We start from the raw sequence: 15,940 nt of genomic DNA, 5'->3' as shown, positions 1-15,940 counted from the left end.
CCTTTAGTTAGTGGATCCATTCCAAAGATTTTCCAATTACCTAGAATGCAACCAGAATGCATTCTAAAGGCCTGCACGCTACCTTATCCTGTGACTGTCCCTGTCCCATTCCTTACCGGGAGACCCTGGGCGTCCCCAGGTCTTAGCAGGTGACAGATTAAACCCTTTAACTTTTATCCTACCTTATCCCCGAGACCGGTTCCTCACCGTCTCTCGGGACCAAAGCTTCTCCACCTTCTGGGGCGTTGCACTGTTGTGCCTCCCGGGGTCGACCGTACCAGACTTCGCTGAGGCCCCCGGTGAAAGCACCGGTGCGCGCTGGGCATCAGTGAATGTCTCAGTCCGTCGGCCACCGGAGAGGGTCCGGGCAAGGCTAATTTTTCAGCCTCAGACCGTCCTGCTGCGGTCGCCAAAGCTGTTGCAGGGGGGCAACAGTTGAGGTTCGTTTGCCCGGTGTGCGTATCCCCAATGACCACACCGGAGTGGAGAAGCAAGTATCTTTATTTGAGTCAAATAAGGTACAAGGAGATATAAAATCTCAGATCACGCACGAATCATTATCCTTTTCCCCACCTTATATACTCCACTTGTTTACAAAGATGCTCACAGGTGCCACAATTCATCATTTACAATTCATTAACTACCGGATCTTTTAATTAACTATATCCTTAACCCATACTACTGACCCCCCCGCCCTTTGATCGATTACATCTTGTACCATAAACGAAAGAACACAAGAAAATGATAAATGATTACATGTACTCATGCTAACTTTAAAGGAACATATTGTTTAGCTCGAAAGGCAGTCATAGGCCTGAGAATGTAAACTTCTGACCCCACGCCATATTGCCAGTTACCTGGAGCCCTGCACCCCCCAACAGGAGGAATGCAATTAACAAAGTACTCTTTGATGTTCCACAATGGCTTATTTAGTTTCAATTGGACTTTCTTTGTGGGCAGGACTTAATACTATCTGTAAGAAGCCAGTATTTTACATTAATTAATGCTTCTTTCTTGTTTTATGACTTACACAGTTACAGAGAATTACAATAGAAGCACTTAATATCACCTTTATAATGTGGGTACAGATGTTGTATGTGAGATTAATACATGCAGCATCCTACAAGCATTTCATGAAGTCTAAACACATTTTTTATAACTCTAATACTATTTTTACAACTCTAACACATGGGTGAGGCAGATGGGTTTTAGCTATGTATTTATCAGTGTTCAGTTGAGGCCTAGGGGCCTTGGCATGAGCTGGCACCTGCTCTGCCATCGTCACATATATTCATTGAGAATTCTTTTCTAAATAATAGTAAAAGTATCCACAGCTTTAGTCTACATATTTAATTACTTTCAATGACACATTATTAGAGATAGAGAAATTTTGTTGGTTTCCCCCCACATTCATTGTGGGAGTGTTATGTCAACTGTTGTTAGGCAGCCTTAGTGACTGCTTTTTTCAAATATGAATTGTGATTATTTTTTTTAATCAAATTATTCTTGTATGTAGCACTGTTGATTGTATTCTGCGTACTGGTTCCTTACAGTATATTTATTTGGTTGACTGTAATTTCTAAAATATATTTTAGTGTTCTGTGTTTTATTACGTATATCTGCTTTTATAGCTGCTGTGTATTTTTTTTGACATATGATGGCTTTATTTTCCATCTTTAATACATATTCTATTTTCTTTACCATGGGATTTTGTTATAACTCAAATATTTTATTACTAATATATAATCTATAATCAGCTAATAATTTACCTTTAACGTAACTATATATTATATAAAATACACATAAACACAAAGGCATCTTAATCATTTTCTGTTTCCTTCATTTTAAAACTTTGAAGAGAGATGTCATGCACCTGTGATGGAAAATACTAGTAGCTTTCAAATTATTCAAAATCTTGTAAACATGCCATATAATCTATATGTTCCTTCATCACCTTTTGTTTAGTACTGTGCCCATATAAAATCTATACCTGAAATTCTTCATTGTGTATGTTCAGACACAGATCTGGATCTATCATTTTTGTATATTTCATAATCATAGCAAACTCTATCATACACTTGTTCTATGTATTAGTTATGACTTCCACCTGAGGCAGTAAACTGTGTACACATCAACAGCGTGCTTATTTTTTTTTCCCCTGGAAGAGGTAGTGAAGTGGGAATGTTTGTAATATACTGTCTTGTTGACAACTACAGCAGAGTGATATTCATTACAGTTCTAATTCCACTCTATATAGGTCACATTTTTCAACAGAGGCTAGAGAAAAAATGTTTTGTTTTTCTTTTGCAGGGACTCATTAGTGTACATTTAACTCAAATAAAAGCCAAAAAAGACATTTCAAATTGCATATTAAATCACATATGGCATATGCCATGTCACTCAGACTTATTCTCTGAAAGTTTTCATAGTTAGCGTTAATCTTGGGATATGAGAATATATATGCTTAAAAACTGCTCAATTAAAAACTGAAGACAAAATTAAGTTACATTTTAATGCAACACATGTTGTGAATAGAATTACAGCTTTAGGTTTTGCTTCATTGAAGCATAAAATAACAGACATTGAGTTATCAGAGCTTTTCATTTTATGGAAGGAAGCTTATATCCATTCTCATTTGCATTTTATTCCATTGTGAATAAAACTGTTTACCTAAAGGGGAAAAAAAACCTATAAAGTAGCCTCTAGTCAGCAAAATTATAAGGTATGCAAATAATCCCCCTGCCATTCTATCCATTCAACATAATTATGTTAGTGGATGGCACCTTGATTTCGATAACTATGTTGTTTTTTGCACAGGGGTAATGAAAGAGTATAACTGGGTTTTTTATAATTGATTTGATTTGTGTGCCATCATATGATCAGTGGGAAAAGCACAGAAACATTAATGTATGGAACTGAACTTTGTATAAGCAGAAAGAGTTGCTTGAGGCAGAAATCTTCTTTACTCTGTGTCATGAATTAGGCGATTTTCCACATAGGGCATTTGCCTAAATGAAAAGCAGGAGTCACAAGGGAGAGGGGAGGGGCAAGGAAGAGTACCCTCCCAAGCTTTATGCACAACCTAAATCCAGTCCATTTCAAACACCAAAATGTAATGGCAATAAGGGTATATCTACACTGCAATTAAACATCTGCAGGGTCCCAGACCATGGGATCCAGCCTGACTCCAAACATTTACATCTCCATTAAACAGATTTATAGCCCAAGCCCCATCAGCTGACATGGGTGAGCCACGGGTATTTAATTGCAGTGTAGCCATATCCTAAGAGTAGGTTGGACTCCTCTTCATAGTCTGATTGTCCCTTTTCTTAATAGTATGTGGTGTTAAGCAGAAAAATAGTCAAGTATTGGGACTTAAACTCTGAAGGCTGATGATTATTTAACAGTGAGAGTAATTAACCATTGAAACAATTTACCAAAGGTCGTGATGCATTCTCCATCGCTGACAATTTTTAAGTCGGGATTGGATGTTTTAAAAGATATGCTCTAGGAATATGTGTTGGGAGAGTTCAAATGAGGTGACCACAGTGGTCCCTTCTGGCCTTGGAATCTGTGAATCTGAGAGTTATCATCCCTTTGCAAAGAATAGTGACAGTAGTTCATGTCTCCTGCTGATATTTTTTTCAGGCTGTAAAATGACTCAGATAGACATTGCTGCATCAGTTGACATGTGGCTCATGGTCAAGATGTTTTCACCAACATTAGAGTCAGAGCTAATTGTTCTATGGCAGCCTCCCAAGACCTATTAGGCCCTCTCATAGTGGCTCAGTCAGGTAAGTGGCTCCCACACTCTTATCTCTCTCAAAATTCTTTAGCCATTAGAGGGTTATTATGATAGAGTTTCTATATATGTTAGACTCCTTCTCCCTTTCCTCTTTAGGAATCATGACACCACCTCCCATAGTGGCATTACTTCAAAATTTTGGTGTAATGAGAAAATATATTTGGGGTGGAAGATCATACTCCTAGATCCTCACAAAAAGGGATCACAGCTACCTCTATGACAGCAACCTCTATATTCCCTTTCCTCCATGGTGGCCTCTCAATTGGTCCTGGGAATTGCTTGGAAAAAGAGGACATGAAGCAAACAAACCGGGAGAACAGTTGGTGAGCTGAGAATCAGGATGAGGGGCATGCAAATTGCTTCCCCTTCAAATTTATGATGATTCCTAAGAAAAAGATAATTACAGCCTCAAACTTTGTCTGCCTCCAGCCTCCTCGGCAGCAGAGGTCTCCCTAAAGGGTGTTCTTAGGCAAGCATGGCTAGCAGGATTCTATGGTAGTTGTATTTCAATGAAGCCAAGGTGCTAGAAATAGGTGGTTTGCCAGGGGCACAGAGCTAGTGAGGAAGTACAGGGCCTCCCATTTATCTCTCAGCTTGTGTTCCATGGCATAACCTGTATGCAGCACTTGTAACCCTGGTTTTTCATTGGCATTTTTCCCTCAGGGATGCTAATCACTTAGAAATTAGTAAAGTAAACAATGTACCCCACCCTTCTCAGGAGTTTAGTATTGTGTATTTACAATATATCTGTCATAAATAGATAAGAAAAGTTAATAGCACAGAAGTACTTTATATCTCTTTGACTGTAAAGGGTTAACAAGTTCAGTAAGCCTGGCTGTCACCTGGCCAGAGGACCAATCAGAGGACAGGATACTTTCAAATCTTGAGGGAGGGAAGTTTTTGTGGTGTGCTGTTAGATTTGGTTGTTGTTCACTCTGGGGGCTCAGAGGGATCAGACATGCAACCAGGTTTCTCTCCAATCTCTCCAATACAGGCTCTTATAAGTTCAGATTAGTGAGTACTAGGTAGATAAAGCGAGTTAGGCTTATGGTTGTTTTCTTTATTTGCAAATGTGTATTTGGCTGGGAGGAGTTCAAATGTGTATTTGGCTGGAAGGAGTTCAAATTGGTATTTTGCTGAAAAGATTTTAATTTGTACTTGTATACTTAGGCTGGGAGAGTATTCTCAGTGTCTATAACTGAAAGACCCTGTACCTATTACATTTTAAATTTACAAAGATAACTTCTATTGTTTTTTCTTTCTTTAATTAAAAGTGTTTAAGAACCTGATTGTTTTTTTTTATTCTGGTGAGACCCCAGAGGACTGGGTCTAGATTCACCAGGGAATTGGTGGGGAGAAAGGAGGGAAGGGGGAGAGAGAGGCTAATTTCTCTCTGTGTCAGGATTACTTTCTCTCTCAGGAAGAGTCTAGGAGGGGGTAAGAGAAGGAGGGAGGAAGGTGAATTGTCCTCTCTGTTTAAAGATTCAAGGAGTTTTGAATCACAGTGATCTTCCAGGGTAACCCAGGGAGGGGAAGCCTGGGAGAGGTAATGGTAGGGGAAAGGGTTTTCTTTCCTTCTGTTAAGATCCAGAAGGTCTGGGTCTTGGGGTTCCACGAGCAAGGTTTTGGGGGGACCAGAGTGTACCAGGCACTGGAATTCCTGGTTGGTGGCAGCGCTACAGGTCCTAAGCTGGTAATTGAGTTTAGAGGAATTCATGCTGGTACCCCATCTTTTGGACGCTAAGGTTCAGAGTGGGGAATTCAGGTTCAGTGACAACATCATTTAAGGATTTGTATTTTAAATTTAATCTTGTGATGCATTCCTCCTTCTCCACTGTCTGGGTTGCAGATGAGTATGACTTGAGAGAGGCTTGAGGGGAACAGAGAATGAAAGTAAAAGTGTTTTGAGTTCCGCCTGTATCTGTCCTCAGGGAAACAAGTAGCCTGTATCTCCATTGCCTTGCATCTTGTGTAGTTAATTACACCAGGGGAAAACAAGTGTAAAGGGGCATTATCCTAATCTGGTAACATTCTGCACTCACTTTGCACTGGTGTAAATATACAGGGTGCAGGGCAACTGAGAACCATGTCCAAACACTTATCATGAATTTTTAGACAACTTTATAGTCTCTCTGCCTTTCTTTGAATATTCCTACTACTACAGTATTGTAGGAACAAACTCTCTTCTTGTTTAGAAATTATAACTTCTATTGACTTCACCTTCTCAATTAAGTCAACATTTATGTATTTTCATTTTTTTTAAAGCTGTGGTAAGCTACATTTACAGTAAATGGAATATGAGGACTCCATTAGATTACTTGCTCATACCTGCAATAGTCAAGGTTGCTGTGAACTTGACAGATTCCAGTTTTCCTTTTATAGTAGATTGTCTTAAAGGACAATTTTAAAATAAGGAATACATAATTCTGTATTTTTCCTATGATTTTATAAAAAATATTTTCTTCAGGTCTGGAAAACTAATTTGAAGTGTCACTACTAAATACAAGGTTTGAACAGGATGTTTAGCATAAGTAGTTAACACTCTGTTCATATCTTGTACTTAGTAGAGACACTACTATTTAGTAGTTAATAGGGCCGTTAGACCTGAATACCTACAAAACTCATTGTATTGAGATCACAGCTGTCTGTATTTGGTATTTGTTTATACAAATACTATATAAGTCATAGTCTTGACTGGGAGACAGGAACACCTAGCTTAAAATACTGGCTTTGACACTCACTCCTTCTGTGACCTTGGACATGTCACTTTTCATCTCATCCCTTATCTGTAAATAGCTATGTGGAGTATGTCATGTAAAGTGTTGAACTAATGTTATTTGATGGGTGGGGCTATGGGGAGCAAAACCAGTGGTTGGACCTGAGAATGTGATTAATATCCAAGGACATCGTAAAGGCCCATATGATTGCTAGGAGCCACCATTCCAGCAATAGAGTGAAGACCATTAGAAGGGAGAGTTGAGGATTACTGGGTAAAAAAAGAGTTTCTGGGATGTCAATGAAGGTGTAAGGAGTGGATGCTCTGGACTAGTCTGTAGGAGTGCGAACTATGGGGTAGGTGGCATTGAGACCAAGTTCAGAGGACATGGGACCCAGAAGCTTCTGAGAATGAAGTTTAACTGGAATATCTTCTCAGATTTTCCTTTGTTTTAGTGGGTAAAGAGGGCACTTCCAGATGATTTGTAGATATGTTCATTCAAGTATTTATTTACCTCTAATAATAAAATCAGAATTTGTTAACCCAGTGATGACTGAGTTTTGCAGCAGTGGCCTTCAAAGAGAACCTACTGAATTTATCAGTGAGCACCTTGCTCCTGAGGACAGAGTCTTTGGAATAAAGGAACAGACCAAGGTGTGAAACAATATAAAATCTCCAAGTATGATGCTTAATGGAGCCTGAGGTATAGAAAACTTAGGGTCATGAGAGGAGATAACTGTACATTCTTCACATGGATGTTTTTAAAGATTATTTTGATATTGTCCATACAAGGTTTGCAATACACTAAATATTTTTTCATTTTATTTAGAAGTGTGCCAAATCAAATGCTGAATCTTAATGCTTTTGGGCAATTTTGGACCTGGATTCAAATTGTGGGGATCATTCTCATCTTTATTATGGTTTTAATGTATGTCATGTTGTACTGATGGAAAAAAATGAGAACAGTAACCCTTCAATTGCTGGTTGTAGCTGACGATGCTACAGTAAAAAAGAGTGTATAAAGCTGATGCTATTGCCAGACAAAGCTATCACTTTATGTTTTTTTAAGATTTTTTTCCAAAATTCTCCTTCCTTCCAAGACCATGCAAGCAACAAACCCAATGTAAGAAATGAATGTTGAATATGGTCTTCATAAAAATCTAATTACTATATCATGCCCATGTTTCATAACAGTTGACAAAGATATTAATCTACATACAGATTAGCTGGATAAATGACTATTTAATTTAGCAAAAATAGGGTAACATTTCTTCTGAAACTCTAAAAATAGTAAATATTGCATTAAATATTTTCCTAGTAGTCACACATTACAGAAATATATTTTCCATCCAGTCAGTTGAAATAACTATGATAAAACCCATGTTGTGCACAAAGAGGCAAATCTTTCCTCTTCATGTGTTGGTGCATCGGGCCCTCTAGAATGTAAACTGGTATGGCTCTGCTCCAGGATTTCATGAGGCACACCCCCCCTTTGTAATGTACTTTGTGTATGGAGAAGCCCTACAGAATTTACTGGTAATAGCAAATAATACTCTCTCTCTAGTTTGTTTGTTTTTTTTTAAACCACCCTGCAGATTTTAATAGGGAATTATATCCCTGCTGAAGAATGTTATGTTTAAAAACATATGGAAAATATCTTATACTCTTTTCAGTTCTATAGTTCTTAATTTATAGACCCCTACTGAATTTCCATAGAACTCTGTTGGTTTTATTCTGATAAGATGGAACCTTGCTATGAAGCCAGAGGAAGACACTAGGACTGTAAAGCCTATTTCTGCACTTAGGCTGCAATAGCATTTGCACAGCATGTCCACATACAGTCAAGTGGACTCTTCTCCCATTCCTCCATCCAGACAAATTAATCAGTTCAGGAAGTGGGGAGATTTCACCTTTAGGTGCTTTGGCTTAGTAACATGAAAGTTAATTTGTGATAATCAGCTTGAGGAGTGTACAAAATAAACGATATATGAAGTTCATGTTTTATAGTATATTAAGCTCTGTATGAACCCTTTAATTAAGAAAATGTGCATTTTAATTTCTGAGAAACAATAATCTAATAATAGGATTTGAGGCAGGAAGGATAATTGGGTAGCCTGATGCTACTGTATTTAAGCACTTGTTGACCTTCACATGAGAAAGCTTATGGGTTTATAACTTGGGCTAAAATACTTTGGACTGGAACAAGGTCCATAAGAGCAGTTTGGGGGTGATTTGTTGACTGAAATATTTATGCAAACTCTTTGACCATATTGCCATTTCTGCGTGAGATGAATTGCTTGAATATTATATTTGACAGGAAGGGAATACAATAATAGGTCCATGATCTCAGTATGCATTTCTCATGAATGTAAATGGATGTTATGTGGGCAAGCTCCTTCTACTATACCCAACCCAACCCGTTGTTCTTGAGATCATATGCCTTTCTCCTTCTTCTTTGCAGTGAGCAATCTCAGCTCCCAGACTCTTCAAAAAATTACCTCACTTCCTGGGAACATTGGAAAATGTTGTTTGGGCACTCATCCCCCAGACTATGAGCAGCTCAAGCCATTGGGTACTCAGACAACTTGGGCATGACCAAATGCGATCGTGAGGATAAATACAATTATGTTTGTCAGGATTTCTGATAGATTATGTGTGCCATAGAAAAGGCTATAGATTATTTCAACACTTCCTCACAATATAACAAGATAATGGCTAAATTCTGAGACTTGCTGGAGTGCAGTGTGTTTTGGTGATGCTCTGTTTTCCCCACACCTGCATGCCCTGTTGGAGTGGAGGGGAAGTCAAGATGTATTTCACTGGTATATACCAACTGAGGATATTCCCCAGGGCCCATTTCCACTAGCATAATGAGACACTGGACAACCAAGAATTGAGTCAATAATGTATAAAGATCTGATCCTGTGAGATAATGCGTGCCTCTGCCAAGGTGAGGTGCTCAACATCTCACAGGATTGGTGGCCGATGATGTTTTCGTGCACTCGCTGGTTTGTAATCAGCTCCCTGCATCCACTATAGTTTTTAGACAGTTTGCAAAATGATTTGGGGTATATTTAGTATATATTTGTATGTGTGGTCTGTAAACCAGCTTTAGAATATAGTTTAATGTATGTTCAAGCTCAATACGTTTTATAATTTCTGGTTGACAGTTTGATTGCCCTTGTTAGGGACACACAGGAAAATAATCTTATTGTAAGTAAAAATAAAGAAAGTCCCTTTCAAAGTCAAAATGAACAAAGTGCAGGCAAGAAACTCTAATAATCATTTGAAATTTTGAATTAAACTCTACCCCATTTTCCTCCCCAAAACACTCCTTCCTTTGTTCAAATGTAATCTCAGAGACAAACCATGTAGTTATTGCATAAAGAGCAGATACTATGTCCTGGTGCTAAAGAAAGGGAAAAGAAGACCCAAACATTTGCAATGCTACTTTCTCACTTGTGTTTGATAATTTGCAAGGAAATAAAGAAGGGTATATTTTCTCCAAAACCTGAGATTGAAATTCATTGCAGTAAGTGAGGCCCTATATTGTTGTTGAATACTCCCATTGTACTGTTTCTGGATGTATGGTGAGAATGGCCATACAGGAAGATATCCATGCTCTTATGTATTTATGTGGGGGCTTCATGCCAGCTCCGAAGAGGGCAGTTCTGGGAAAAGGCCAGAAAGAGGTGATGGTTAGGTCTCTAGATCCATGTTTATGCAATTACTATGACTTGGAAATCCCATGAACTAGATGTAGAGGGGCCACACTGCTATTCCAGTTGGAAGTCCTGTACTGGTTTGGGATAAAGTCAAGGCCAGCTCCAGGCACCAGCCCAGCAAGCAGGTGCTTGGGGCGGCCAATGAAGAGGGGCAGCATGTCCGGCTCTTCAGCAGCAATTCAGTGGCAGGTCCCTCACTCCCTCTTGGAGAGAAGGACCGGCTGCCGAATTGCTGCAGAAGACTGAAGCGGTGGCGGTAGAGCTGATCGTGGTGTGGTTTTGTTTTTTCTGCTTCGGGCGGCAAAAATCCTGGAGCCGGCCCTCGATAAAGTTCATATCCTCATTCTTCCTGGAATTCTTTGCAGAGAGCCCTTTGGATAGACATTTGTTTTGGAGGCTGCAATGAATTTTTCACCATGTGATTCTAAGAGTTTGTCCATCTGAGAGATTTTTGAGAAAAATCATGGTATTGCGGAGCGACAGTACCATCTCAGCAACCATTTTACTCCATGTGCATTGTTTTATTGCTCTTTCTGGGGAATACAATCAGTATATGAGATCAACATGTCAAACCGAATTTTACAGCTTAGCTCTTTGTGTTCTAGACACTTTCCAAACACAGAGAGAAGCACAGTTTCTTACCCCAATATAGAGTGATAAATGTCTGTAGGTATTTGATGGCTTCCCAAACTGTCATTTCAACTTTTTTAAGTTCCTTGGATACTTTTCCTTCTGAAATTCTTGCACTTTTCATGTATGATTATTTTTAAGTAATTCAGTTACTTTTTTTTGTTCATGTCACATTTATGAATCCCTTTGGATACTATTTCTTCTTGTAAAATAAGTGAAATGGTTGCTTAAAAGTTCCTTTGTCGTATATCTCTCATTGTTCATCTGCTTTGCTCAGCTTTCCCTGATATATATTTTTAATCTTTGCCTTGTTCAGACTTCATCTTCAATAGTTCCCTGCAGACAACATACAACTCCTGCTGCCATTTGGACTGTAATTATGATGCATCCACTGTTGAAAATATCCTGGATACAATGCACTCAATCTCCAGATAAACCTTCTTTTCGGCTTGGTTTAGTTTAGTTTAGTTAGCACATTTTTGCAGCAGGCTGCACTGTTTACTTGGAGAAAATATCACACATATTCATCTGACTATTTCAAAGGAAACCATTCTCTCCTTTTGTTAGTCTCTAAGGTGCCACAAGTACTCCTGTTCTTTTTGCAGATACAGACTAACACGGCTGCTGCTCTGAAACCTATCATTCTCTACTGTGCTTTCATTCTCTCCTCTTTTTTTCCTTTCCTCCTTTTGACTTTTCTATTTTGTTTTTCTTTCCTTCTTTCATTTGACATCATCTGCTTCAAATGTGCCTGGAGACAACCATGCTCCCTCAGAACTGATTGGGTATAGCAAAAAAGCCATGCAGCCCGAAGAACTAAGGGCTTTTCCAGAGCTAATTCAGAAAGAAAGGAAGGTCAATCATCGGCCATAATAGACCTCAAAAATCAATGTTTCTGAGAGAGAGGGGGCAATTGCAGAACCAAAATTAGAATAGAGGAGCATATTTTAAGTTTTAAGTGCAAAGCACTCAGTAAAAAACAGTGTAGCTAAGTAGTATGCTTCCATTTTTAAAACCAATGTCATTGTTGGTGTTATAGTCCCAACTGGATTAGTATGTACATCATAAAACTATCAAAACAGAATTTAGATTTTCTACTTAGGAAAGACCTAAGCATGTGTTATCATAGAAAATGAACTTGTATTTCATAGATAAAGCTGGACCTTCCATGTTACGGTCAGGGTCACAAATGAGGCAGAAATTTCAAGTAGGTAGTTGGAACTGTTGTGGAGCTGCTTTTTTATTATTATTATTATTTTAAACAACATGTAGGCTATTTGGACATCCACAAATAAATCTTTCCAAATATCTGTATGTGTTTTAGAGTTGCAGAAGGATTCCTGCGAAAATATTCAAGGTTTAAAGATCTATTTTGGCATGTTTTTTGAATTATAAGATTGCGAATTTTTTAGTTGTCACTTTAGTAAGTTTAACATGAGAACAACCAACATTGTGATGCATATTGTTTTGGTTGTGTTCTGTTGTACAGTATGTGTTGAGAGAGTAGTAATATGGACTCCATCCTGCCATTAGTTTTCTGTGTCTATGGCAGGGATCAGCAACCTTTGGCACACGGCCCGTCAGGGAAACCTACTGATGGGATGGTTTGTTTACCTGCAGTGTCTGCAGGTTCAGCCAACCACAGCTCCCACTGGCCACGGTTCGCCCTTCCAGGCCAATGGAGGCTGCAGGAAGCGGCGTGGGCTGAGGGATGTGCTAGCCGCCGCTGGTTCCTGCAGCCCCCATTGGCCTGGAATGGCGAACCGCGACCAGTGGGAGCTGCGATCGGCCAAGCCTGTGGATGCTGCAGGTAAACAAACCACCTCGACCTGCCAGCGGATTTCCCTGACAGGCCGCATGCCAAAGGTTGCAGATCCCTGGTCTATGGGATACCTATTGACTTCACAACTGGGGCTATGATTTGGATGTGAATATGCTTTTAGGTATAATGTGATTAACACATATTTTAAAAAAAGATTCTCAAATAGACTGTTAGTGCAGAAATTTCAGATAATTTATAGATTCCAAGGCCAGAAGGTGCTTCTGTAATCATCTATACTACTGTACAACAGAGGCCAGAACTTCCCCAAAATAATCCCTAGTCAATATCATTTAGAAAAACATCCAGTCTTGATTTAAAAGTTCCCAGTAATGGAGAATCCATGACGACCCTTGGTAAATTATTCCAGTGGTTAACTACCCTCCTTGTGAAACATTTACACCTTATAGGACATCTCCAGAATAGCACAGTGCATTTATACAATTTATTAGTAGTTACCATTGCAGAGTTATTGAAAATTTCAGAGGGGAAAAAAAAATATTAGTACCAACTGTAAGGAAAATACCTGTTTCAAAGCACTCATTCAGTCATTAATTTACCAGGTTCCATAATTGTGTGGCAAAGTTTTACAAAACCACTTATGATGCATGGAAACTATTATATTTTGGTTTTGCATTAGAGGCACTGTGCATAAACTGGAGGGGAAAAAGTAACATATGTAAATATTATTCATTTCCTATACCTTATACACAATCTGATCTGAGTACTTTTCTTTTGTGTAAAAGGCTTTTTTTGTTTTATTTTGTTTTTTCCATTATGGGTAAATAATGCTGGCTTATTAGAAAGCAGTTACTCTAACTTGTATACTTCCATGATAACAAATTGAATAATCAATTGAAATGAAATCTTTTAGACTGTATTACCTGATACATGTTTTTGTTTGTTTTCTTAACTAGTGAAAAAGGCCATAGATTTTAAATCTAGAGGATTTAAATTGTTTCCAGGGAAAGACAACAGCAACAAGTTTTCTATCTGTGAGTGTACTCCTTTTTGTTACTTTTTTCTAGTGCAAGAGTGAAGTTTGTGCTGTCTGTGTTGTTTGTGTGTGTTTTCAAAAATGTTTATATATTTCCAATAATATAACTGCCTTAAATATCTTTCTACAATCTGCATGGTCAATTTTAAAGTGTGGTTTTACTCTGAAAGGAAGCTCTATAAATCATGGGTGCCTGTTTATTGTGTCTCAGTGATTTCAGATCAAATCTGATGAGTATGCAAATAAAAATATCCCCTCTTTCCCTTAACTACCAGTCTTGCAAAACTCAACCTGGAGTACACCCTCAGTTACAACTGTGCAACGACATATTTTCTTCAAATGATATTCTCAGTGTCATTCCAACAGTCTCTTTGCCTTCAGATGGCTCAGCTCAGATTAGAACTTGGAAACCGTTCTAGCAAACAGGTCAACTGTGCTCAGCACCTTGCAGTGTCAAGCCCTTGATAATGCACAAGAGGAGTAAAATCCAGCGCACTTCATGTTTGTTGTGTTTAATCTGCATGGCTAACAAGACTGAACATTGTAAGAACTTATTTCAGTAACTAAAGTAAGCAGATATGCCTCCGAATATATCAAGGAGAAGATCTGTTGAGAAAGAAGATGCCATTTTTACAGAGTAGAACCACATTTAAAATATTTAAATAATTAGTTAAATAAATATGGGCTAAATGCATACCATGTGTCCACATTTCGTTATTATTCATGGTAGGGGAAAAAGACTTATTGAATTTGCGTGCTTTTGCATGCTCCCTAGGCAGGATATATTTGCGCTGATAATATTTGCCTGAGATATCAGTCTTGAGGTCAGTTTCCAGGATTTATCATGACAATGACTTTCCCAAAGAAAATGCATTTCAATGGAATTTCAGCTTGTAGGTTTTAAATTGTCAGCATGCGAGTCATGCATTTTTAGATAAAGGTTTCCTAAAGTGGCAAGTCCCTATAGCTTTTAGGAAGTAAAAGTAATAAAATAAGCCACACTTCAGTGCAGTTTATCACAGCAGTTTACAATATTGCCAGATTTAATTTATCTGTAAAGAGTATCACCTAAACAACTCTGGAAACTTTTTCTTTTGTATCTCAAAAATGTGTTAAGATGCTTTAAAAAAAAATCCATGTTATTTTCACACCGTTGGCTCACGGGAAAGTAGGATGGTTGTAAGACATGAAATACAGTAAAATAGAGACAAGCCTATTTGAAAATACATAAAACTGTAAAATGTAAATATATGTAAACAATAGAGATTGATAATAGAATGGTTGACATAACAGATTTATATCATCACAATCTTTTTCTTATTAGACCAAATACAAATTTTCCATATTGATTCCATTTGCACTAATTTATTAGCTTTGCCATATATTGATCACATTTATTTCATGACCAACTTTAAGATATCTAGATATAGCTTTTAATGCATTAGTGGCTAGCAACTTCAAGCTATAATAGTGTGTTTAGTGCCTAATCATTATATCAGTCAAGTTTTACATAGCTGATATTTTGTGGATATTCCATATAAAAATTGAAGTATCAGTATTGTGGTTTGCAGGGAGTCAGAGATGGACAACACAAATGAGCAGCTAGCCCCTACAAAGAATTGATAAACATTTTGGTTGATTTAAAACTTGGTCAGACAGATTCAAAGTTTTTAGAAGAGATGTTCAATTTTATCATTCTGTTTAATTCTGTGTTCATTTAGGCTGTTTTGTAAATGTATAAAAAGACAATATTTCAATAAAAATACATTGTGCCAATGATTGTTGGAGAGAATTCTCAATGGGACCCCAGTGGGAGCACTGTATGCAGAACAATGAAAGAACACAGTCTTTTAAAATGAATGACTGCCCCTCTACTGTCTAATGGTTCAACGGAGAAAATTATGTATATATCTGTTATTTATAATAGTATCAATAAATGGCTACCTTAAATTACTGTCTTGGATTATCTAAGCCTCAGGAAACTACTGTCCTGAGACAGTTTTCATGTTTGTTCTCTCTGTCTTACTTCAATACACACCATAAACACAACAAACTAGAAAACATGTATATGGTGTTTTTCACCTACAAAGAATTTTGCAATTTCAACTCCTGAACCTGCAAAACACTCATTCAATGCTTAGCTTAAGGCACCTGAGATCATTAGAATTCCTCATGTCAGACATTAAGCATGTGCATGAGTGTTTGCATGAGCAAGGCCATTATTAATTGTATATATTCTTGTGATGTA

General features: G+C 37.9%; 1 protein-coding gene across 4 annotated transcripts in view; it reads left to right on the top strand.

Moving 5' to 3' along the window:
* CSMD3 (CUB and Sushi multiple domains 3) overlaps positions 1-15,940 on the top strand; it is a 1,198,342-nt gene that overhangs the window by 448,552 nt on the left and 733,850 nt on the right. For 2 of the 4 annotated variants that reach the window (XM_050940461.1, XM_050940463.1), the window contains one exon: positions 13,613-13,690. The exons of the other annotated variants lie outside the window; for them this stretch is intronic. In XM_050940461.1, coding sequence (XP_050796418.1) covers positions 13,613-13,690 — 78 coding nt within the window. The remainder of the gene's footprint in view (positions 1-13,612; positions 13,691-15,940) is intronic. 4 annotated transcript variants of the gene reach the window in all.

This window comes from Gopherus flavomarginatus, chromosome 2 (assembly GCF_025201925.1).
Source record: "Gopherus flavomarginatus isolate rGopFla2 chromosome 2, rGopFla2.mat.asm, whole genome shotgun sequence".
NCBI lineage: Eukaryota > Metazoa > Chordata > Testudines > Testudinidae > Gopherus > Gopherus flavomarginatus.
This window is presented reverse-complemented; position numbering and strand designations above follow the sequence as displayed.